Below are 26,554 nucleotides of genomic sequence, written 5' to 3' on the forward strand. Positions count from 1 at the left end.
TGACTGGCAGAAGTGGGTACACCGATACTGCACTTGGGTCCAGGTGTGGTCCCTATGTACAATCCTGTGCTTGGTCTGAGCTGCACTCCTGATGAATAAGGCTAACCACTGCATGGGCACAGAGGTGGACACTAGAAAAGCATGAAGAAATGTCCTATGAGCCATCTTTCCATAAGAAAAGCAGAAGGCACTGTACTAGGGTTCAGGTTGTAGCTTTGGATTGATATTCTTTCACGACATCGATTGTTGGATCATACCTTGCACAGCTTTCAAATACTTCAAAATCCTTCATTCATGCACCTGCACAGCTCGGTAATTTAGCAGCCAGCAACTCCACGTAAGCTAGAGATCAACAACCAAGGTTTAGCCATCTGGTGCTGTCATTACCCACTGTCACTGTCTGGAGTCTGAGACATGAGTAAAAGATTGATATGATAATGGAGATCAAGATGAAACACTCATGGCCGGTCAAAACATAACAAACCAGTTGGAATCATTTGTACCGACGTTTAGAGAAAGTTGCATAGGGCACTATATATGTTTTATCAGTACAATAGGTTCTAAATTGTCCATGGGATCCATGTACTTGAATCTAGAGTTCTATGTTGTGACTTATATGAGTATGGGGTAAACCAATATTGCGTACATGGATGGACTTTGCCTAGCATCATCAGTGCAGCAAGGCGAAGCCTATGAAGCTAAGGGTGGCAATTTATGATATGATCCATCAATCTGACCCACGAACGACCTGCTTTAAGTAGATTTGGATTTGACATAAACAGATTTCGGTCATAAACGGATCAACCCATCCTAGACCTAGTTATTAAATAAGTTCGGTTCAGGTTTTGACCTTTGATCCATTAACCTATTTTGACCTATTTAATAATTGGATCGGATCATTACCCAACCCATTTAACATGTATAAAATGTGTTTAACCTATTTGAAACCTGCTTAATATGTTTCTAATTTGTTTAACCCAATCCGCTTAACATGTTTAAATTTATTAAATTCATTAAAAACCTATTTAACCTATTTAATTCGTTTAACCTGATTTGACCTATTTAATTTGTTTAACTTGATTAGACCTATTTAATAATAGGTTATGTAGGTCGTGACGAGTTAACAAAGAGGTCGGATTTAGATATGAAATTTTAACTTGCTTCATAAATAAGTTGGATTCAAGTTGACAAATTTTTAACCTGATCCGCATCCAATCTGACCCGTATGTCATCTGACCCAATTCAATTGCCACCCTTTATCAAGCTTTGGTTACTCAAAGATGTGCCATTTCTTATGGTGGATGGACTTCAAATTCCAAAAACATTTCTTAACCAGCGTTGATTGGGATGGCCATTTACCCCATGAATTAAAGGTTAGAATTGCTAATGCATCACCTTTCCCTGTGTAAAACATTTCTTTGAATCTGACACTCATCCAAAATACTATATATACAAGGTAGCATTGGTGTAATAAGAAATCATAAAACAAGGTGCGTAATTGGTAAACAGTTTATCTCATCAAAAAATTTGTAAATAATTTTGTTTAAGAACTAATTAAACTAAGTCAGCTGGTCAGTGACCCTCTTTTCAGTGAAGAGGTAGAGGTTTGATGCACGGAGCATCCTTTCTATGAGCAATCCATGTACAGTTTTTATAACCATTCTGAATAACTCTAACATAGAAATCTTTTCACGGAAGATCAAATTGCTGTTTGCACAACCCCCCCCCCCCCCCCCCCCCCCACCCAAAAAAAAAAAGCCTTTATCTTCTTGTTTATTTTGTTATTTTATGTATAAACAGTGACAACGATAGATCCCAAAGCAGCATATAAATATTTGTGCTGAATAGTCGTTTCACTGTTGCTGCTGATGCTGCCTCAATAATTTGTCTCAATCATGTGCCCAAGACATCATTAAGAACCTAAGAAAAGATAATAATTCAACCCATGCGGCTTCAGCTGTGCAGCATAATCTAATGCAACTACTGTCGCCTTTAGTTCTTCACCTAAAGTGTCCTTTATAATATATATATATATATATAGTCTTTTTACAGTCAAGAAGATAGGGAGGAAAAGCAAAGTTAAGATATTGAATTTGGAGGTCCGTTCCTTTCTTGTGGGGTTCAAGAAAACAGGTCTATTGGTGGCCATTTCAAAGCAAACCGTCAGAGCTATTCTCTTTGCAAACAAGAGAAACAGGATTCGGCCGGCCGGCAGAAGACACGAACCAGCTGGGAGAGGGAAGAGGGGGATTTGAGGAAGAGAAAGAGGTCCTTTTATGGCGCTTCAAGTACTCAAAAGCATGCATGCTTGGCTCTCGACTTTATCTATCTGATGAGCATATCTCTTGGAGTTCTCTGTTGTTCTCCTTTTCCTATGGAGAATGGTTTCTTTATGCAGGATCTGTGTGGCTCTCCATGTGTCCATGCATTGCATGCATGTTTTGCATGGCGTGCCCCCTACGATCTGAATCAATATGCGTCACACGAGCACCATAGAAAAACTATATATGCTCCTTTCTAAGCAAATGTCTGTTCAACTCAAAAGTTCCAAGTATCGGTGGACCTCTGCTGGGGACATTGCTCGTCTCCACTTCATAATTAAGCGTTGCATGCAGTAGGCTCTAGTTTTCTTTTCTTTTCTTTTTTGTTATTTATAATAGGAAAAAAAGGAACCTAACCTACCAGAAGAATAAGAACTCTTTAACAAAGAAACCTCCCAGGGAAGCAGCTTGTGCCAAATACAACTCTAATTATCATTGAAGTGAAAAAAATAAAATATGTTTGTTAGTCAAGGGCGCAGGTTTTCAATGGTCATACTATCATGGAAGCAAAGGGTAGGCCACAAGTGACCAACCACTAAGGATAAAACTCATTGATTGCAGTTCCAAGAAAATTATCGCATTTAATATTTTACCATTGGTTTTATTAACATTATACATTTAAAATAAGGGTAGTGGTGTAAATGAGCAGGAGAGACCGAGCAAGCCTAGTTCAAACTCTGCTCATTTTATAGCTGAGCTGAGCTCGAGCCAGCTCATTTGGTCACCAATGGCTCGTTTAAGAAATCCAGTGAATTCTTGATACCTTTCAATGCTTTCTTTCATATTGTTTGGATTAACTTTTTAATTACATTTTACATTTATAGTTAACATATATTATATTTTCCATAAATTATGTGAAACTATAATAAATAAATATAAAAAATATATGGATATTAATAATTAAAATAGCATATAATAGATGTAAATTACTTATATATTTATGTTTCAAGCTAAATCATGTCAAGCCCAAGAAGGCCATGCGTAACTCTAATTCAACTCACTTATTAATCAAGAAAGACTAAAGTTGAGCCAAATTTCGAGCCAGAAACAAGTTGGCTCATTAACAGTTCACTTGTTTCAAAACTGTAAATGAGGGCATGTTATTGTGGACGCCTCTAGGAAAATGGGCCATGGTGCAAGCTGGCAAAGATTTAGAGTTGCAGTTTGTTTTTGATGCATGAAAAATAGAAATCAATATAAAATAGTGGATAAGAACGATAAAAGCTTGAAGGACCTTTGAGAAAAGCTTGAAGGTTGAGGCACCACTTTTAGCCTTACATATAAGGGCCTAGGACCATCCTCTATGAGGTGGGGCCTATGATTCACTCACCGCGCACCTATTGGATGGGTGCATGGTGGTTGGGAGTTTAAAATTGAAGTTCTAGCCCACTTTACAACCTAGGATGATAGCATTACAAGTTTTGGTGATGATGGAGCTCCTTAAGGGGTTAGATCAAGGGATCTTGAATGCTTCATCTATCTAGAAGCCCTGGAAGGGGGAAAAAGCATACATCTTTAAGTTATTTATGAAATATACAGAAATTAAGCTAAAACAAGCAGAGAGATAGGGAGGCTTATTCATCATCAAGGAGCAAGAATTTCGACAGAGGCAAAAAAAAATAATTACATGCTATTAGTAAAAAATACATAATCAAAATAAAAAAATCAAGAGAAAAGAGAGGAAGAAAGCCTTCTTCAATGGTATCTCACCATAAGCCAATATGCTTGTTCCTTAGAGGAGACACCTAAAACGGTCTCCCCGAACTCGAGCTTCTTTTAGTTTTTGGCCTTTTGAATTTGAAGTAAGGGGTACTCCTTAAGTTGGAAAGATTCTAGATCTAAGAGAATTGGGGAAGAAGAAGAGAGGAAGACGAGATAGAGAGCAAAAGGAAAAGGAAAAAGAAGCTAAAGCCTAAGAAAACTAAGAGATGGCTCGGAAGGGATTAGAAGAGGAGTCCAATTCCCTTCTCTATTGGTCTATACATAGATGGAGGGGGATGAATCAATAACTGAATTTGAATTTTTTTAAATTGAAGAAGGGTTGAGATGATAGCAAGTGGCATCTGATTGTTGGATCAAGGAGAGAGCATCTGTCCATTGATTCAAAGCTAAAAGAAGTTAGTTTTAGTTCAATTAACATCATATCTATTGATATTCTCACACTTTTTACATTTTTTAGGTACTTTTTTGGTGGATTTGTAGATATTTTGGGATGATTTTAGTTGGTGATGGTCAAGATGTTAGAAAGTATGAAATTTTAATTTGGATACATATGTTATGAGGAGATGACATTGTTCATATTCAATCCTAATCCGAGCTTATTTTATATGGTTTCAAAAATCATTAAATTTAGGTTTAAAATTGAACCAAGACTCGTCTAATTGACATCTATGCATGAGAAATTGGTCTAACTGAGCATGAGAAAGTCTAATTAGACTCATGAATCACTAAATGGGATAAAGAAGAGACCAAATAAAGGGATAATTAGAAGAAATTGAATAAGGTTGGTGAATCAATCTAAATCGAGTGAAACAAGTTAGCCGATTCAAGTGAATTTAGTGAAATTATGGTGAATTTTACTTAATTGAGCTTAGAATTGGTTAATTGGAGGTGGGAAAAGGTGGGATAATGACCAATCAAGGGCTAAATTAAAGCATGGAAGGTGGGTTGGTGAGATGAAGATCTGACAAAACCAAAAATTTGAAGTATACGCACCAAATCACTTCGTAACTTTAGGTCAGAAATATTGAGAGGTTATGCTTGGACATGAAAATGGTTATACAAAATAGTAGATATGCAAATAAAGATGTAATCGAATTAAAACTAATTGATGCATTCCTTGAAGACCATAGAAAAAATTTTACAGAACAGCAAAAATTTGTAGTATTGTATGATTTAAAATATTTGGCAATAGAGAAGGTTTAATAAATAATTTAAATATGATAAAAATAAGAATGATAAGATAGATATATGGTAAAAATGGAAGGAACAAATTGAGAAGTGAAAATATTATAAGAATGGTAATAGTTGTATAAATTAAGAATAAGATGATAGAAAATCAATTTAGAAATATAACATAGGCATGTGCAACGAAGATCATGAAAGGGATCCTAAGGAGAAATACTTCAATTTGTGTTGAGAGATGCTAGAAAAGAAGGAGAAAATTCTAAAATTAATATGTTTGAAGATTATGAAAAAATATATTAAGAACTTAAAATAACATCACATGTGGTGATAAATTTGAACATTTAGAAGTGAGCGTCCATGAAGCTGACTTCAAATAGTTGAGTTATTAGATATTATGACATGTTTTCAAAATGATAATAAAATTTTTATTAACATAAAATAGTACCCATCAATTTGTTTAAGAAATATGGATATTTTCATTGAACTTGTATGGACTATCAATGTTAACTAGTGTTAATGGTTCTACTAGCATGGCACATGTTTCTTTTTTCTTTAAGTATGGTTCAAATTCTAGATTGGCAAACCCAATTGTAGTTTTTCGCTTAAATAGTGCTTATTACCTTGTACTATACCATATATGCTTTTATATATTCTACTTATGCATGAGTAAAGTTAGCTTAGGGAAAACCCAAACCTACTCCATATGTAAAATCCCAACCAAATCCAATTTGACAATGCTAACATGTTGGCAAAGACCTGCCATGAATTCAAACTAACCAAGAGTCGGGTACCAAATGTAATGACCTACCACATAATCACTAAGGCTTATGTTAGGAGTTAGAGCTGGTTTTATATTTAAAACTATTTGGTTTAAGGTAGGGGAAGGGAAATAAGAGGGATCTTGTGAGATATGAGGGCAATGAAAATACTTGTCATAAGATAAGTTAATGAAATATTAAAGGAGAATCTTAGACAAATATAGTTTGTAGGATAAGAAGATAAAAGATAAATCTAAGAGTCGAAAGTGGAGTAAGAACTAATTAAGAGAGGAGTGACATATTTCTCATACTTGGTCTTGTCAACAAGCAAGAAATGTTCTTAGTTGAGAATTCAAAGGTAAAGAATGAAAAAGGTATAGATTTCAGTAGCACTCTGAATTCTTCATTGATAGTAAACTTCAGTAGCTTAGTATAAAGAAAATTATTAGTATTATATATATAAATTAATACTGAAAGAAAAGATTGAGACGTCTCTGCTCATTTTCTCTTCTTACCTTTTGTTTCTTATCTTCTTACTCTTCCTTTCTTCTCCAACTCTCATATTTTCCTCATCATTTTACCAATTTTTTCTAAAAGATAATAAACTTTTTACTGATTATGGACTGGGTTAAGCTGCACTATTTTCAGCAACTTAACTAACAAGTGAAGTAAAAAACCAACTAGAGCAACATCAAAGTGGTACTAAAGTAAATCAATTCAAATAATAAACATGCTTTAAGAGGCCTAACCCTAATCTACATGCATGTCATGCACAAAAAGTGAAGCTTATGGAGTTTCTAAAGATGAATTTATACTGAGATGAAATGTTTGTATGGCTACAAACTCTGTTACAGCCACACAACCTCCTATTGAAGTTTCATCATCAACCCAAACTCCTAAGGCATTATCTAAACAAAATATAATAAAATATATTTATAAAGAACTCTTTTCTTTGTAACAAATAATGCATAAGTCAAGGTACTGTGTGAAGCAAATGTTTAAAGATCATAATGAAATCTATATGATATAAATAAATGTTGACAAGTATCCCCAAAGATATGGATCTATATTTGTAGATGTGATGAATTTGGACTTCAACTTACCCAAAGAGCATCAAACGAGATTCAAGATCATTGGAGTATTCGAATTAGGCACCAATTGTTAGACTTGATTGACTATAAACTAGAACATATAAATATTGTATCATCTTGAAGTTTATCAAGCAACTTGTGAAGATCATAGTCACATCTATTCGAAGGACCCATTGCATGGAAGAAAACATTAGACTCCAAGTTTTGGAAATCCAATGGTCCAATCAGACACATTGCATCATAAAATGTCTTTGAACACACTTTTGCCCTCATCACTATGGTCAAGGATAGCTTTGATCAAGCCTTTGCTTGAGGTGCAATTTAATTACCCTATTTAAAAAAGATTTAGATCTTTTATTGAATTTGTCAATTAGGTGTCCTTTAAGAAACTTCTAAATGTCTAAACATCATAGGCTTTGCTTTATCCATGATTAATTTAACCAAAATTTTATTTATGTAAGAGTCTTAAATAATCGCAATCAGCCTATTCAACCTATCCCATGGCAACTTAAATCCCAAAATATAGCTAACCTCTCCTAAATATTTCATGAAGAATTTGTAACTTGACTACAAACATCATGGATGTACTGTTTCCAATAAGGAAAATATCATCCGAATGCAGCACAAGAAAATAATGTTGGGTCCCTCTTCTATAATATCTGGACATGATCCACAGGTCATGATATCGATTGGTTGTGGTTCATGTTAATAATTTTTTCCAATGACCAATCTAAGATAAATGCATAAAATGGGACTTCTCTATCCACTCTATCTTTCAGGGACTAGCACGATTATACATCTTTATGCATAGGGAGGTTTTTCAGCCTTGCTTCATTATAACTATAGTATACCTAAGATATGGTAGATTAAAGATCCAAGTTGACTTTGAAGTCCCACATTTGTCCGCCCTGACCTTCTCACATCTTTTTTGAGTTCTCAACAAACTCATACTTAGTTTAGTTAAGCAAGTGAATCAGACATAGTTGGTTCATATAGACTAGCATAAAGAGTAGATTGTATTGGTATTTCAAATTAAGACCCGAACTTATCGGGCATTGGGGTTTACGAGAGTAGTCGACTCCAAGGGCAAACCCTAAGTGGCCAACTTCTTCTAGAAGCCGTAGAGGTGGCCAGCTGAGTCTAAGTTTCTAAGATGGCCACCAACTTCCAAGATTTATCTTTAGCTAGTCTCCAGCACTAGGATTTCATCCAAGTGGCTACCATATATCTAGGGACTTCTAGGGTGGTAGCAAAAGAATCTCAGGGTTTCTACCTTGGGCTGATAGCATAGAAAGGCTTAGGGTTTCGCCCTAAGTCAACTTCTCTTATTATAAATAGGAGAGTGGGTGCAGGGTTTCACTAGAGAGTACCACAAATATGTAAGAGAAATTAGTTTGCCACAGTAAGAGCCAGTCATCCAAGAGAGGGTGCAAGTAACTCTAATGTACCACCAAAATAAGAGAGAGATAGGGAGAGAAGGAAGAAGAGGGAGATTGAGATAAGGAAAAAACTTCTAAGTAATTTCTGGACAATCTACGGTGCAAGTATTCTATATAATACCTAGAGATCCCTCCATTTATCTTCTTCTTCACCTCTCTATATTATTTTAACATTTTTGTAGGTGTACATCTATCTTAATATGCATGCAAATTATGTATCATGGTACTTTATCAAAAAAGTGCTATCCTATTTCTTGCTAATTATATTATTCCATTGTATCATACTTTGCAGTATTGATTCCATATTCCATATCTTTCAAATGCATCACAATAATTATCAGAAGATGAAAATGCATATGCCTATCTATGTCGCCCAGTAAAGAGCTTGTTTCACGTTGCTATTGCTTTTTCTTTTTCGAGATCTCAGGAAAAAAATATACTAGACTAAACAACATATATGATATAACAAATTTTTTTTGAAATTATTTGTGAAAAAATAGAGTTTTTTGCTGCAAAAAATTATTACTCTCAAAAAAAGAGTGATAATAAAATAAATGACAAGAGTTTTGCACAAATGCAATCTTCAATATCGATCTCTATATACTATTCGCTAATTTGGAGGGAAACAAAAGCACAAAAACACAAACAATAGCAAACACCCCTTATAATGTCGTTATTAGGTTTTCTAATGTGGAATGCAGACAATGTGATAACAGCAAATGGCTGTGGAACAACACACAGCTCCACAATCCGTTATAACAAACCGTTAGTTTAACACCCTCTCCAAAAGACCTCCGTTTTGCATTCGTTGCAAGAAGATCGGAGCCTTGTTCTCTTTTACGACAAGAGAAACGAAGAAATTTATCGAGAAAGAAAAGAGTTTATCATTTACCGAAAAAAAAGAGAGTTTATCTCATTAAATAATCTTCTTCCCCGTGTCTTTCTTCCCTTGCATCGTTTGTAAGAAATTCTGAGAGATAGAGAGAGAGGGGAGGGTGTTAGAAGAGGAACAATCTTTGGACCCAGCTTTGACCCTCTCTCTCTCTTGCCCCTTTCCATGGCCGATACTAGCCCATCCTCCTCATCCTTCTAAATTTCTTCTTCCCATCCTTCGCGTCCTTTTCTCCTCCCTGCCATCATTAGGACCCCTCTCTTTTTCTCTCTTCTCCAAGCCCTCAAACGGTCTAAAGCTCGGACCTTTCCCACACCCTTCGGCAGCTTTTAAAATTGGTCCCTTTTCTGTATTAGAAAAAAAAACCGTTCCTTTTCTTCCCGTTTTTCGAAAAGGTTCCGTTTCCGGCGTCCAATTTGTTCCCTTTCGCTGTATCTTTTGCAAATATTTTTCGATTTGGGAAATATTTTTTTTTATTTCCATTCTTGGCTCTTTACGGGATCCTGCGCTCATCAGGCCTCTCGAGGTCCGGAACCGATTCGGTTCTTCGTTGTTCGGGGCCTTTGGTTGGTCGGATTTGTTGGAAAGATCTGATCTTGGGGGGAGGTTCTTGTTGGATCCGTCTGTTCTCTTGCCAAGTTGCCCAATTTTTGAGTTGTTTGGGTTCCGGGAGTCGGAAAGCCTAGAACAGATCGGATCCTGGTTGCGTGCTCTTCGAAATTTTAATGGGGAATTGCTGCGCCGTGCCTGTTGATCCCTCGGAGAAGAAGAGGAGGAAGAAGGAGAAGAAGCCGAATCCCTTCTCGATAGATTACAGCCGGGGTCCCTCACAGGGTGGCAAGCTCGTTGTCCTCAGAGATCCCACCGGTCGGGACATCGAAAGCCGGTACGAGCTCGGCCGGGAGCTCGGCAGGGGGGAGTTCGGCATCACCTATCTCTGCACCGATAAGGAGACAGGGGAGGTCATTGCTTGCAAGTCCATCTCCAAGAAGAAGCTGAGGACCGCCGTCGACATCGAGGACGTGCGGCGGGAGGTGGAGATCATGAGGCATTTGCCGAGGCATCCCAATATTGTGAGCCTCAAGGACACCTACGAGGATGACAACGCCGTCCACCTGGTGATGGAGTTGTGCGAGGGAGGAGAGCTGTTCGACCGGATCGTCGCGAGGGGGCACTATACTGAACGGGCGGCCGCAGTGGTCACCCGGACCATCGTCGAGGTCGTGCAGGTGAGATCATTCCCAGCTTGGAATTGCTTTGGATGCTTTTAATGGTTCTGCCTTGAAATGGATTCTCTTTGTTGTTTCTTAATGTTGCTTTGGTGGAAGTCTGGGTACTCTTCGCTTTTAGATTCTAATAAACTTCTGTTTTAACCCGCTGGGCAATTGTGATCTTGAATTTATGGGCAATCTTGTTTCGCTGCTATTCAATTTTGTGATAACGTTCTTAATGTGGTGTGAGACATTGAGGAAGTATTCATTTTTCGCTGCCGACTGAATTCTTTCTTTTTGGCCACCTATTCTTCATAGAATCTTGATTACTTTATCTAATCACTTGCTACAGTTTGTGAAATCATAATATTCTGTTTTCAACCAAGTTTCTGTGAAATCATAATGTTTTGTCTACAACCAGTTTTATCTTTCTCCATTTTTTCTAGATATGGGCTCTACTTTGTGTGCTTACACTTTCTGGAATATTCAAATATTCTTCCCAGATGCTTATTTCTGATGGTTAGTTTTGGCGACAGCTTTCAAAAGTATCAGTTTTCGAATGTGAGACTTGTGATATTCTTTCCTAGATTCTTCCTTTGGTTGTAAAGGTTGTTTTGTTTTTATTCATGCCTGTGATTCTCAGACTTGGAATCTCTGTATCCTTATATTTTACTATTGCCAGGTCTTTTTCCTTGAAAATGGGTTCTTGACATTCTAGAAATTGTGCCTTTGGTCTCTCGATGATGTGACTTTTACTCTAACATTAAACCTACCTTTCCAACTTTTATGTGTGCTGCAACCTTCCTAATGCTGCTTCCTTTTCCCCCTTTCTCTGTATAATAATGCCACAGTGCTACCACCTTCATGCAGCACTTTATAATGTCTTTTAATTGATGGTTGCATGAGTGATAGTTCGGTCTATAACTTGGTCCCTGGAAAATCCTCTAAATTGTTTTCATTAATCATGATTCTGTTCTGCCCATGTTACATGCCTGGTCATGGTGCCTCAGGTTGGATTGAAAGTTCTCATGCTTTCTTTTGATGTGATCGAAATAATATGTTGACATAGGTTTGACTTTTTTTGTGCAATAACAGATGTGCCACAAGCATGGAGTGATGCACCGTGATCTCAAACCTGAGAATTTTTTGTTTGCTAACAAGAAGGAAGCATCCCCACTCAAGGCAATCGACTTTGGGTTGTCTGTATTTTTCAAACCTGGTATGTTGCTCGCCTTATTGCTGTGAACAATGTGTTGATGCTAAGCTGTAATTTTTTTTATTATAATTTTTGAAGTACAAAACTATTGATGCATATGACTCCCCTAAGAGACAAAAGTCTATTTCATTTCATTTGGTAGTTAATTACATGTATAGATTGAATGTTCAAGAGGCATCATAATGTTTATTCACTCTCTCATTTGCTTATACTGTTGCTGATTTTCTCTTTCCTGAATAGGTGAGCGCTTCAATGAGATTGTGGGAAGTCCTTATTACATGGCCCCAGAGGTTCTAAAGCGAAATTATGGTCCAGAAGTAGATGTATGGAGTGCTGGGGTTATCCTATACATTCTTCTTTGTGGTGTACCACCATTTTGGTCAGGTAATTTTCTTCTATGGAAGAATAAAAAGTTTTATTTGATGAGCTCTGTGGTATGAAGGAGACATCGATTGCATCTCTTTCTGGGTTTATTTGTAATGAATTTTTTTTTTGATAAATCATATTCTCTTCTTTTAGAAACAAATAATATAATACTGATGTAAGGCTTATGTTTATGTGTACACAATTAGGCTACAGGTGTCTACTCTAATTATGTGTGGTTTATTGCCTTGATGCAGAAACTGAACAAGGTGTTGCTCAGGCAATTATCCGTTCTGTCATAGACTTTAAAAGAGATCCATGGCCTAAAGTTTCCGATAATGCCAAAGACCTTGTAAGGCGGATGCTTGATGCAGATCCCAAGCGGCGGTTAACAGCTCAACAAGTGCTTGGTAATGTTCAGCGCCTACCTGCTTTTTATGTCCGAAGACTGCTGTACTCTTGAATTTTCTATTCAAATAACTTCTTTTTACACATCATATTTGCTATAGTTTTTATAATTAACTTTATACGAACAAAAGTGCATTATGTTTACCAAAAATACGAAGAAATTTATATGAATTGTTGTACAGTCTCAAGAATTATTGGCTAATATTACTGGATTCAATTTAGAGATATTTAACCCTCATATTATTAGATATTAGTTTGGTGTATTTTTTTGTCTTCTTCGTACTCATGCCTATGCTATTACAGTTGTCCTTTTCATGTTGTTTTAATTTAGAGTATATTTAAGTTCCCTTGCCAAGCTAGATTTCAGAATGTATAATTGGGCATTTCTGGGATATATCTCTTACAATTTCCATTGCAGACCATCCTTGGTTGCAGAATGCTAAAAAGGCACCAAATGTTTCTCTAGGTGAAACTGTTCGTGCAAGACTCCAACAGTTCTCTGTAATGAACAAATTTAAAAAGAGAGCTCTAAGGGTAAGGCCACATTGTGTGTCTGTGGATTTTGTCTCTGTTGATACCTTAAGAAGAATAATGCTTTTGTTTTGGGTTCTGTGCATCTTTAAGAAACTCCATGCAATGCAGGCTGTAGTCATGCTGTTTTAATTTCTCCATTCTCATGTTGAATTGACCCCACTGACATTTTAGGAATTGAACCATTGCAGGTGGTAGCTGAACATTTATCTGTGGAGGAAGTTGCAGACATAAAGGAAATGTTTGGGAAGATGGACGTAAATAACAATGGGAAGATCACGCTGGGAGAGTTGAAAAATGGTTTGCATAGGCTTGGGCACCAGATTGCGGATGCAGATGTTCAGATATTAATGGAAGCTGTAAGTATTTGACCTCACAACATTTATAGTTTTCCTTTATAAGAAATTAAGGCCATGTCAAGTTTGAAATCAGGTTTTATATGGGCTTTTACTTCTATGGAACTTAACATCACAAGTTTGGCTTACCTAACTAAGGTGGTTTAGCCTTTTAATTTGTGTTCCGCAGCTTGAAAAGCTAAGAAAAATTCTTTTAACCCAAATTACAGAGAATCTGGAATGTTTTATGAATATATCTTCTTCTTCGAGCAAGGCAATGATGGTTTGTGATTAATTTTTTCACTATTGCATGGTCTACAGTGTGAATCCATTATTACAGTAACATGCTTGTATCCAGCATCTTTGTTTTTGTACAACACAGTATCCTGCACCAGTGCAGTATGTATCTTTTCAAAATTTATTTTTTGAATGGAGTGGAGCATTCATCTGGTTAGTTTGGGGTCCTTTCTTGTATTTATGCCTTCGACTATGGTTGGAGCAAACTTCTTTATGTGCAAGAATCCACTTAATTTGCATCAGCACCTGCGCACATTCGTTTATAACTTTAAAGCTGACGACCATTTTTAGTTTAGGTGTATATCTTTTAAGTTGATATGCCACGCTAATGACAGGCTGATGTTGATGGTGATGGTACCCTGGACTATGGAGAATTTGTTGCTGTATCAATTCACTTGAAGAAGATAGGAAATGATGAGCATCTGCGCAAAGCCTTTGCCTACTTTGATCAAAACAATAGTGGATATATAGAAATTGCAGAACTGAAGAATGCCTTAGCTGATGATTTGGGTCCAAATCATGAGGAAGTCATTAACGCCATCATCCATGATGTGGATACTGACAAGGTCGGTTTCTATTAATCTTAAATTATATCTGTATACCATCTCATCTCCTTTCCTTCTCCAATAATGTCTTACTTAAAAACATTAAAAAGACAAGCAAATGTAAGAAAATACATGTTAGCTCCTAACATCAAAAAAATCAAAAGAGTTCTAACAATTAGATATCAATAATTCTTGTTGCTGAAAACATTGCATAAAGAAAAGGAAAATCAACTCACGGGGTGTTGGTCTTTTTGTCTCAGGATGGCAGGATAAGTTACGAGGAGTTTGCAACGATGATGAAGGCTGGCACAGATTGGAGAAAGGCATCAAGGCAGTATTCACGGGAGCGGTTCAATAGCCTCAGCTTAAAGCTGATGAAGGATGGATCTTTGCAGCTAACAAGTGAGGGTAGATGAACGCACAGAAAGTTTGTGCCCTTGGATTCCAAAGTGTGAAGTTCTTTTTTGTTGGTCTTGCAATATTCCTTCTTAGCATTAATTTAGGACATTAATTCATGGTTTTAAGTCAGCAGGGGATGGTTGAAGGTTTATGTTTCACCAGATGTATGGGCAAAAAGGGGAGGTTAGAGGGGCTTATGGTTGTAAATATCTATGTAGCATCAGCTTTTTAGCACACTGGTAGCAGGTGGATTCAGTGTTACTGTTGGGGGACATGGATGCTACTTGGAAATTTAGGCCTCAGGCCTTGAAATTGTTTCAATATTTCTCCACTCTTTGTGCTGCATTTTCAGTTCATTCCAGATCTCAGCATCCTTGTCATTGTACTCCTCTTTTCCAAGTCTACCTTTCAAATTAAATCTGGGTGTCATTTCAAATTGGAAAATGGAACGGTGGTTGGTTATGGGTTTGTTTAGGACAAGAGTAGGACATGAGTTTGGTGCAACGGACTTCTTGCCACCATTGATGTGAGCCGTTGTCTTTTTGAGTCATTTTATCTGTTATCCGAAGGAAGGTTGTTTAAGGGTCATGGACTAAATAATTTGAGACAGCTTAAAGTCTCCAGACAAGTATAACAAATTGTCAATTGCAAGATGAGTGGTTCTTTGGCTTATTCTTGAAACAGAACAGGTGTGGGTCCTCAGTAGGCAGAGCAAGATCCAAAAGAATTAGAATAACACAGGCAACAAAACATTGGAAATAATAAACCTAACAATACAAAGCTTAAAAAACAAGTGAAATTTTTTTAAAATTTTTTGGGTACAGCGAATTATGGAAGAGGTTGGTATAAGTCTTCTTTTTCTTTTTTTTTTTGATGGGGTGGGGAGAGGGGAGAAGATGGAATTTTGTTACCTACTTTTTCCAGGTGATACATGTACATGGGATTTTTAATAAATTATGTTAATTCATAATATAGGGTCTTAACCTTCAGGAGTAGGTTATTTTTCAGGTTATGCTTATCAAAGAGTTGAATTCTGTTTTTAGGTGAGTGCTCATCAAAGAGTTGAATTCTTATGCCTCACAAGAGTACAAAGATTGTTAAGTGCCTTCTTATTAGGATGGCAAACCTGTTTGCAAGCTAGCTTAATATTTGGTTTTTACGGATTTTTTTTTGTATAGAAAAATATGAGTTGAGTTTGGCTCACCCAATTGAATATGCGTGGAGCTTAAACTAGATTTAGTCAGCTAAAATTAAATGCACATCACTCAAGCTCGGCTTGAATTAGCTTAAAAAACTGTTATATTAATCATATATTATTTTTATTACTCTTATTTAGATGAATAATTATTTTTATAATTATTCATTATTATATAAAATAGAATATACTTCAATTGTAAAATTAAAATATATTCAAAATTATTATTCTAAACTATATAAACGAATGTTTCAAGTAACATCGAATTTTACTTCTTTTTTTTTTAACAAGTTGATCTCCCCGGCCACCTTACTCAAGATCGACTTTTCAAATCATAAACTTGGTTACTAGACACACCAGTGCTCATCACCCTGAGTCATTGCTTCAGTTCCACAGGAACCTCAGGACATTTTGTATTGCTTATATCCATCGGTGCAGCATAACCTGATGGGTCTACCTGAAAAAAAAAAAATCATAAACTCAAGTCTCCAACTGGAGATAATTTCTTTGCAATTAAAGTAAAAAAGAGGAGAAAATATAAAAAGTTTAATTGTAAAATTAGTAAACAGAAGTATTTTATCTCTAAAAACAAGAAAATAATGGATGAAAATATGAGAAACGGGAGCAAAGTATTTGAGTTGCAGAACCCACCATGAGAACGATACTTGCTGCAGTTCCTATTTGACATAGAACTTTATTTGCCACCTATTAACCATGGCCCAAGCAGCCCCGTCTACCAGCAGTGTTTACGTACAGGAGTAGCCATGAAAAGCGAAAAGAATGTACTAAATCACATGCATGAAACTATGAAAGTTATCACGGGAAGGGCTACGGTGTTTTTTTTTTTTTTTTTTTTTTTTTTGTATTAAAAGGGAGGGACGCCCACCCGGAATATTTTATTGTCATCGATACAAAGGTGACTTTACGAGGAAAAAGGTAAGGAAAGCATGAAGGAATGATTACGCAGAAGATTACAGAGGGGCGTGGGTAGGAAGGGATGATGAGGCTGGGCGTTGGTCTCGAGAGGACCGCGAGAGGACCGCGAGTGGACCTTCTTGCCTTCTTTTCCGGACTGGGCGATACCATGAGTCGCGGAATCGGAAGAGTTTGATTAAATACAACCATTTCCTTCCCGTGATAATAGGTAGGTTAGTTGGCGTTCAGTTGGCTGGCACCACTCCCACAAAAAAAACAAAAAAAGTTTCACAAGGATCGAGGTCTGAACCTATATAAACAAGAATATATCTCAAACGAAATCATCCTGTTCTTCTCAGAACAAGGATCGTTCATGGGATCAGTCCAATAGTGTAGCTGAATGAAAAAATCAAAACTAATAGACATGCTAACTTAATATTGATAAGTTTTGGTGCACTTAAGAACTTGTACACAAAAGCTTTGTTATTAGCTTATTACATCTTATATAGGATAGCAATAAGATGCCTTTTGATCTGCGGAAAGATAGGACTCTAAAATTAGATTACCTCAAAATATGGGAGTGCTACCCAACATTGGTACACCTGAACTTAAATGAAAGAAGATTGGACCCTTCTCCTACAAGGCGGGGGTTGCGGCGGTGGAAGAGGCAGGAGATGGGGAATATCTTTAGAAAGTTGGAGGAGGTTGAAAAGGCCATAGCTGAGCTGCAGTCGCAGGAGGAGCGGCAGGGGAGGGGGGGGAGGAGACTGATTGAGAGGGAGATGGGGGAGATAAGGACCCAGTTATCGATGCATGACTTTCTTCTCAGACAGCAAGAGGTACTATGGAAGCAGAAGTCCAGAATTCAGTAGATCAGGGAGAGTAACCGAAACACTAGGTTCTTGCACTAGTCGACGATCATCCGGAGGCAGAGGAACATGATCAAAGTAGTGAGGGGAGCTGATGATCATAGCACAAAAGACCTTGTAGCCATCAGGGGGATTTTTAAGCAGTTCTTCCGTTCTAGGTGGACGGATCTAGTTGGGACTGGGAGCCCGTAGGTGGTGCAGCCCCTACTGACTAGGGTCTCAGAGGAGAAAAATGCAGCTCGGGTCAAACCGATCATAGCCGAGGAGATACGGGAGGCGATGTGGTCCCTAGCTGAGGATAAGGCCCTGGGGCCTGATGGTTTTTTCCTTCTCTTCTTTCGGAGGTATTGGCCAGTGATCAGACGGAATGTGGTTGAGGTTATTCAACAGTTCTTCAGAACAGCTGCGATGCTGACGGACTGGAAGAGGACGTACGTTATGCTGATTTTGAAAAGACAGGATGCCATAGAGCTAGCCCCTACCGACCTATCAGTCTTTGCACAACCTTGTATAAAGCCACGACAAAGATACTAGTGGCCAGATTGAGATGCATACTACCGAGACTCATCATCCCGGAGCAAGGAGCTTTCATTGGGGGTTGGAGGATCTCCAACAACATTCTTATTGCTTAGGACTTTATGCATGATCTCCAGAAGGCCCTGACCTATAGAAGCCTTGTGGGTATCAAATTGGACATGGAGCGGGCATATGAAAGGATATGCTGGGACTTTCTGTAGAGCTCTATGGTGAGTTTTGGATTTCATGAGGACTGAATTGGCTGGGTGATGGGGTGTATCAGGTCTCCCTCCTTTACCACACTGGTAAATGGCATGCTTATCAGCTTTTTTGAGTCCTTGGTAGGGTTGCGGCAAGGGTGTCCACTATCTCCACTGCTGTTCATTTTGTGCTCGGATGGACAGTCTAGAGGCTTTCGGCAGGCTAAGCTACAGAGACTCGAATTCTGGAGGTGTATCATCTGGGGACTGGGTCTGCCCCGATCTCACACCTTTTATTTGCCGATGATTGTTTGCTCTTGGCGCGGGCGACAAGACAAGCTGCATGGGTCATTCGGAGGATCTTAGGGGACTACTGTGCCGCCTCTAGGCAGTAGGTAAACATGGTCAAGTCGGCAATCAATATCAGCCCGAAGACCAAGCCACAGGTGAAGGCAGCTATCGGAAAGATTCTGGGAGTTGGAGAACAGATGGGTACTATGAGATACTTGGATGTTCCCATCACAGGCCGACGCCTTCGTGCTAGGGATTGCATCGATGTTGAGCTTAGCGTCGGACGAAGGATTGAGGGTTGGCAGATAGGAGCGCTCTTGATGATGGGCAAAATGACCCTAGTGCAGTCTGTGCTCAGCTCGATCCCCATATATCTGCTAGCGAACACTATTGTGCCAATGTCGCTTCTGAGATCCTTGGAGCAGTCTTTCAGGAACTTCATTTAGGGCAGTCAGGAGGGCAAGAGGAGCATTCATTTGGTGGCATGGGAGGTGGTATGTCAGCCTGTCAGTCAGGGGGGCCTGAGGATCCAGTCCGTGGTGGCGAGGTGGGAGGTGATGGTGGCAGGGCATGCGGCTCGGTATATATTGGAGTCTGACAGGTTGTGGTGTATACTAAGAGCCAAGTATTGGGCTCACACATCAGCAGCAGATTTTCAGGTCGGGCGATGATGCTCCCACATCTCGAGGGAGCTCTGTTCTTATGCGCCATTGGTGCTTGCAACGATCAGATAGGCGGTTGGTGATAGCAGATCCATTGGAGTCTTGGAGGATAACTGGGTACTCAAGTAGCCATTATGTCGAGCACTGACTCTGGTGGATGCCACTAGATTGGAGGTTTGTAGAGTTAGTGATCTGATCGTTTCGGACCAGAGCAGATGGAACAAGACACTGGTTAGGAAGGCCTTCGAAGAGCAGTTGGCAGAGAGGATCTAGGGCATTCCGTTACCCATAAGGGAGGTGGCGGACATGCTGGTTTGGGCTGCCACAGGTAGATCTAGGGTGAGTGCCTCGAACTTACAAAAGGTGATGGGTGCGGAAGTTGCCATGCAGATAGACGGTAGATGAATCTGGAGAATGCAAGTTCATCCCCGTGTGGTCTTATTCCTATGGAATGTCACATGGGGTTGTCTACCTACTAGGAGTATGCTAGCGGGGAGAGGAGTCACGATCACCCCGTGCTGTGGGTGGTGCCTGGATGTGGAGGAGTCCATCGATCACGCTTTGCTTAAGTGCCCGAGAGCTGCACAGAACTAGAGTAGAGCTGGCTTTACTTGGCCCCAGTTGTTCTGGTCAACGGACAACCTCCTAGACCAGATGAGGGAGGCAATGTGCCGAACGAGGATGATGGAGTGGGGTATCATGTGCGCCTACTTGGCGTATCACATTTAGCTGGATAGGAATGCCTGAATTTTTGAGAACTGGCGAGCGCCACTGAGCAGTATAGTGGTGAGAGCCACTATCCAGACTGCTGAGCTCACCTGGGCTACTACGACAACTTCATTGGGGATGGCTGGGGACATCTGGGGCACTCACATTGCTGATATAGTATCTAGGCTCGTCCTTGTCTCTTAGGTGCCCCCACCCCCCGACCATCTCAAGATGAATTCCGATGGTAATGTTACCAGGGCGGGAGGTCGAGCAGGTGTGGGTTTCGTGATCAGAAGTCATGATTCACAGATGATTGCTGTGTGAGGTTGAAGCATCGTCGGGCTATTAGCTATGGGGGCAGAACTTAGGGCAGCTTAGGAGGGCATCTCGCTTGCGAGGCGGAGGCTAAGAGCGGAGTGCATCATTCTGGAGGGAGACTCAGCATTGGTGATGGGTTGGATATGAGAGGAGGGGTGGAGGGGGGATGCGAGCCCTCTACTTTGCCACATCAAGCAGACTTTGAGAGGATGCAGAGTCTTTTAGGTTGAGCATATCTACTGGGAGGTGAACCGCACTGCTAACTGGGTTGCTTTTTATGTGGCTCAGCATTTCGGAGAGGTCCTCTAGGCTCATCAGGGGGTCCCTCCTGCACCTTTGTGCCAGGTTCTTATTTTAGATTCAGTTGGCTGCACCTACACTAGAGTAGCGTGAGCAGTCGTTTGTATCAAAAACAAAGAGAAAGATTGGACCTAAAACCATAGAAGCAATCTTTTGTAGGGTATTCCTTGAATAATAACACCAACAGGTTTCTAGCGATAACTTCGATGGTGAGTCATATCTCAAGCAGTACTCTTATTAAGGCTAAAGATGTTACTTATCTTGAAAATATTTTTTCTTTAGATATCAAGTCCCTGATCATCTTTTTTTGAATGATCCTTTTTCTATAACCCAAACCATATTGCATCAAAGCTTCCTTATGAACCAAAAAAAAAGGAGAAGGGCTAGACCTAATAATAAGCATCGGTGAAGGATTCTCCACTTTTTTTTGTTGAAGATGAACCTTCCACCTATTTGGAGATGATATCTTTACCAGATACCCCTTTTTAGAAGAAAGCCATCAACTCTTAGTTCAAAATCAGTCAATCAAAATAAATTTTGAATACCGACCGACCTATCTCAAGGAAGCAAGTCATTAGGTTGTAAATGGTTATTCCGAAAGAAACTTAAATGTAATGGATCTATAGAAAAAATATAAGAGTAGACGAGTAGCTATTATAACTAGAAAAAAGGCCTAGATTGTTTTGACATCTATTTATATGTAGCTAGAATTATAGCCATTGAAATTCTTCTTAACAATGGTTCCATTTTCATAAGTTAATAATTCATCAAATGGATGTGAAAAGTGTATTCTTAAAAAGAGATCTAGAAGAAGTGATGTACATAGAATAGCTTGAAGGTCTTATAATAAATGGATAAGAGGATAATATGTGCAAACTTGTTAAGTTCTTATATAGTCTAAAATAGGCTCCTAAATAATGGCATAAAATGTTTGACAAAAATGTGCTATACTTTGATTTCATCAATAAGGATCATGATAAACATGTTTATTCCAAGGTCATCAATTATCATTATATAATTTCTTTATTTGTATTTCAATTATATTTCGATCTGTGGAATATCCTAAAAGATCATTGAAGATTAAATCATTTATATCCAACAAATTTGATATGAAAGAACTAGGTAAAGTTGACATAATCTTAGGAATGAAACTAATCAAAATCCCTGAAGAGGTAGCTCTCTCCCTTTCTCATTCCACTAAAAAATGATTAAAAATTTGGTTTCTCCAATTTAATTCAATATCCACTTTGTATGATCCTAGTATACACCTTAAGAAAAACTTAGGTGTCTTTGTTGATCAGTTCAGATTTTCTCAAGTTCATAGGTTCTCTCTTTTATGTGGTAAATAGAACATAACTTGATATTAGCTATGTTGTAGGGAGATTAAGTAGGTAAAGCAATAATCCAAATCAATCACGTTGGACTGTTCTAGAAGTGTTCTAATATCCTAAGGGAATCATTGATATTTTTTTTCTCTCACTAGATTCCTTGAGCTGGTTGAGGGTATTAGTGAAGCAAACTAGGTTACTAATCTCTAGATTATAAATCGACCCCTAGTTATTTTTTTCTACTTAGAGTTGCTGCCATAGCTTGGTGATCTTCTAAGCAAACTAACATATCTTAGAGCACTATGAAGGCCAAGTTGATTGCTCAGTCAGTTCCAGTCATATCAATCTATTATAATAATAATGTCGTAATTAAACTAGCAGATCAAAAAAGTACTAATAAAAAGATGAACTGGTATATCTAGCTTCATGAAAAATATATAAGACGATATAAAAAAATAACATAATTTTCTTGGATTAAGCAAGTCATAAAAAAAAATTGGCAGGTTAGTTAACCATAGATTTACTTAGGAGTGAAGTCCTAGAATCATTGAGGGGAATGTGCTTAAATATACCATTTGGTCACCAAAAATGGATACCCAACCTCTATGACTAGAGTACCAGGAAGGATGCCATATGGTAGGATAGAAGCTAAATGATCATGTTAGAGAACAACTTTCGGATAACATCTCCTTCCATCCTTGCAGTGAGTACTCATATCAATGACAAAATAAACTAAAAGGTTGAATTACACTCTTATTAGGTTCAAGATAGGAAGGCTACATGGTATTAGATCATAAATGTCCTTGGAGGACTAACTTACATGAGAACCGTCATAGAAGCTTGGACTAGGGATTTATTTTAGCCTTAACAAATTCTTACGAAAAGTCGAAGTACTAAATGTAAGGCCTTTAATATGCATTTACAAAGACTTAATTAATTTGTACTCTATGTGTGTGTGCAGAACTAAGATAAGAAGCTAGTTCAAAGTCTAATTGACATCCTAGGCTACTTGGACCTTGTGGATGTTAGGTGGGCAATCACATGAGCCTACACACACTCGCTTGGCTAGCTTGGTTGGCCTTGCCTTTCACATGCACATGCACCCGGCATGGCATGCACTTGCGCAATGCATACATGTATGGCTAGCATATTTTGCCATACACCTTAGCCAAAATTAATTTATATTTGACTTCATATTCATAACACAAGCATTACATATATCAAAATTTTTGATATGTGATCTTATTTGATGATTTTAAATTTGAATTCAAATTTGAATTTGAATTAGGCTAACTCGCACACCATAACATAAATCAGGCATTCATGCACGTGCTATCAGGCCTTTATGAAGTGCCAACACGTACAGGCAGGCCATTAAGAACTTGATGGAGAGCCATTAAGGCCTTTATGGGCCTCTCCATACCAAGCTTACATAAAGGCTCCAACGTCAAGGTCTTGAATACAAGCCAGGAAAAAGTTTTGTGTTAGTTAGTGAGCTTTTTTTTTCTTTTCTATGAGTTATCCTGCTTTGAGCCTCTTTCTTCTAATTTTCTTTTATTTTTCCTGCTCTCTTCTCTTCCTTCTTGGGCAATTGAAGGAGTTATTTGAGTCATTCCTCCACATGATCATGCTTATGCTAGGAGGATTCGGGCTAAACTAGCTTCGCCGTACATCGGGGACAATCTTGTTGTATGCTTGCATAAGGGGCTGAAATTCATTCTTAAGACAATATCTTTTCACATCCCATGCCAAGAATGCCTTCAGATTTCTTTTATTATTTATTTTTATAATTATTCATAAATTTGTTTTATGCTATTGCTAGCAATTCTAAGAAATAGTATCCAACAAGGAAGCATCCCTTATGTTTTCATACCTGTTCCTTCATCTCTTCGGCCTTTCTTGAGTCCCATAATTCTCATTACTGTTGCTTCTCCTGTTCACTGATTTATTTCTCTTATCTAGTGCCCAGCATTCGTAGCAGCCTTAAAATTGATATTTGATATTTGCCTTTGTAAAGAGATGTCTAGTCCCTAAAATGGAACAAGCTTTGTTGGAGGATTACTGTAACACCCAGTCCAGCTAATAAGAGATTGGGCCTGGTCTACTTGACTAGCCTAGTGTAAGATTTGGAGTAGGACATGGAAAAAAAGTAAGAGTTCTATTCGACTTGGAGTAGGAGACGTGCTTCTCCTCCATTCTGATTTTCTATGGGAGTTAGAAAATCTGGCCTCTATTGGTTATTTAAAGACCCCCACATCTCCTTTGCTTCGATGCTAATAGGTTTTGCCAATCACCACTACTAGACCACCATTGGTTCTTTCTCCTTCTTCTCTTGACATCTGAGGCCTTGACTTATCATACTCATTGGATATTTTAATTAAGCGCTCGCCGGAGTTTTAGGTTCTAAGAGAGATTTTTGAAATTAACTGGACTTGTTTGGTTTTGCTTGCAAGGTAAGTAATGTAACTCGTTTCTAGATTTATTTGCAAATTATAAATATTTTTTGAATCAAATTATTCTTGATTTATGAATTTGATGCATAGTGTTTATTATTATATATGCCTTTTCTAGAATATTGTATAATTCTTAATAGAACGTATTGGCTATGCTCGATTGATTTTGAGTCATATGATTTTATGTATCTTATAATTTTGAATACTAAACGTGCTTTTGAGAAAATGAGTTTTGATTCGAAATAGATTTAGACTTGCAGCTAGACTATATTTTGATACCCTATACGTTGGCATTTCGATACTCTGCCAGTGGAGGTTGTATGTTAGCACTTCGATACCCTGTTAGTAGGAGTTATATATTGACATCTCGATACCTTACTAGTGGAGGTTGTATGTTCACACTTTGATACCCTGCTATTGGGGGTTATGCAGTAATACTTTAATGTGATCATAGTTCATGGTTGATAAGATGAACTTGATGTTTTGAAAGAAGTTAATTTATAAACGATTAAACTTTTTAAATGACTGGATAGTATTTAAATTTGATTTTGAATTAATATATTTTGCATGCTTAATTTCAGCATATTATTATTATTTTTATTGTTTCATTTATCTAGCTAAAGTGTATATTGCTTACTGGGATATTTTGCTCATCATACGATTACTATTTTTGCAGATTTGAAGAACTAGCTTAGCTCGGAGATTTATCATAGGATAGCGACTAGATATAGAATTTTGACATCTTTATTTAGATTAGGTTTTTATTAAAGTTGATGTAAGATTTTAAATATTGTTGGTTCTACAAGATATTAAAATTTGGTTCTAGTTATTTAAATTAAAGTTTGAATATTGGTTATTTAAATTTATTCTGCTATTTGCTTTATAATATTGTGATGAGATGCCTCGTTTGCTTGTAGGAAGAGTTTTTTATGAGTATGCGACGGTTGTCATGACCCCAACTCATGAACTCAAGTCCGTGGCGTGACAATTAATATGGTATTAGAGCATAAGTGGATCAATCATAAGTTATACAATCAGACATAGAAATATTAGGAATATTGGGACATTAATTTATGCTGATTGTGATAGAACTTAGAAACCTAGATTTGATATAGGTGTATTGGTGGGTTTAAATCAGAGTGTGCAGTGTTAATGTAGTGGTTTTAATTATTTTTTTAAGTCGATTAGAACAACAATTTGATGAAAGACTTGTTCTTGAAATTAGAGGGTTACTTGAGGCAATAACCCTTAAATTTGGAAGACTCTGGAAAGAAAATTTTGAGGATAAATTTTTTTTAAGGAGAAAGAATATAACACCTAGACCAGCTAATAAGAAACTGGGTTGGTTCATTTAACCGACCTAGATGTAAAAGTTAGAGTAGGAGACAGGAAAAAAAAAAGCAGAGTCCTATTCGACTTAGAGTAGGAGACGAACTCCTATTCCATCCTAGTTTTCTATGGGAGTTAGAAAAAAATCTAGCCTCCATCGGCTATTTAAAGACCCCTACACAGCCTTTGCCTCACCGCCAATAGGTTTTACTAATCACCACTACTAGACCACCATTAGTTTTTTTTTCTCCTCTTGACTTCCAACGGCCTTAACTCATAATGCTCATAGAAGATTTTAATTGAGCACTTACCGAGGTATTACAATCTGAGAGAAATTTTCAAAATTAATTGGACTTGTAGTGGTTTGGCTCACAAGATAAGCAACGTAACCTTTTTTTAGATTTATCGAGAAATTATAAGATTATTACACTAATAAATTTGAATCATACTATTCATAATGCATGAATTTGATGAATGGTATTTTATTATTGAATATGCTTTATTTTAGAATATTATGATGATGCATGGTCGAAAATATTGAATGTGTTCGATCGATTTCGATATTGTATGATTTCTTGTATTATTGTTGAACTGAGATATAAACTGCAAGATTATTTTAAACTCTCAGCCTGACTATATTAAGGATTCTACTAATGGAGGTTAATATATTGGCACTTAGTTAGTCCTAAATATTATGTCGCAAAAAGATGTACGACATACCACAAGCAGATATGCGTTTTCAAAGGACTTTACTGCA

General features: G+C 37.7%; 1 protein-coding gene across 1 annotated transcript; it reads left to right on the forward strand.

Annotated features, from left to right (window-relative positions):
- The first annotated feature begins 9,317 nt into the window (after positions 1-9,317).
- LOC103717807 (calcium-dependent protein kinase 20-like) lies at positions 9,318-15,067 on the forward strand. Its single transcript, XM_008806337.4, has 8 exons — positions 9,318-10,637; positions 11,715-11,838; positions 12,076-12,219; positions 12,456-12,608; positions 13,025-13,140; positions 13,329-13,496; positions 14,105-14,335; positions 14,575-15,067. The coding sequence occupies exons 1-8, from the start codon at positions 10,134-10,136 to the stop codon at positions 14,728-14,730; spliced, it is 1,596 nt and encodes a 531-aa protein (XP_008804559.2). The 5' UTR covers positions 9,318-10,133; the 3' UTR covers positions 14,731-15,067.
- The last annotated feature ends 11,487 nt before the right edge of the window (positions 15,068-26,554 follow it).

Source organism: Phoenix dactylifera, chromosome 6 (genome assembly GCF_009389715.1).
Source record: "Phoenix dactylifera cultivar Barhee BC4 chromosome 6, palm_55x_up_171113_PBpolish2nd_filt_p, whole genome shotgun sequence".
NCBI lineage: Eukaryota > Viridiplantae > Streptophyta > Magnoliopsida > Arecales > Arecaceae > Phoenix > Phoenix dactylifera.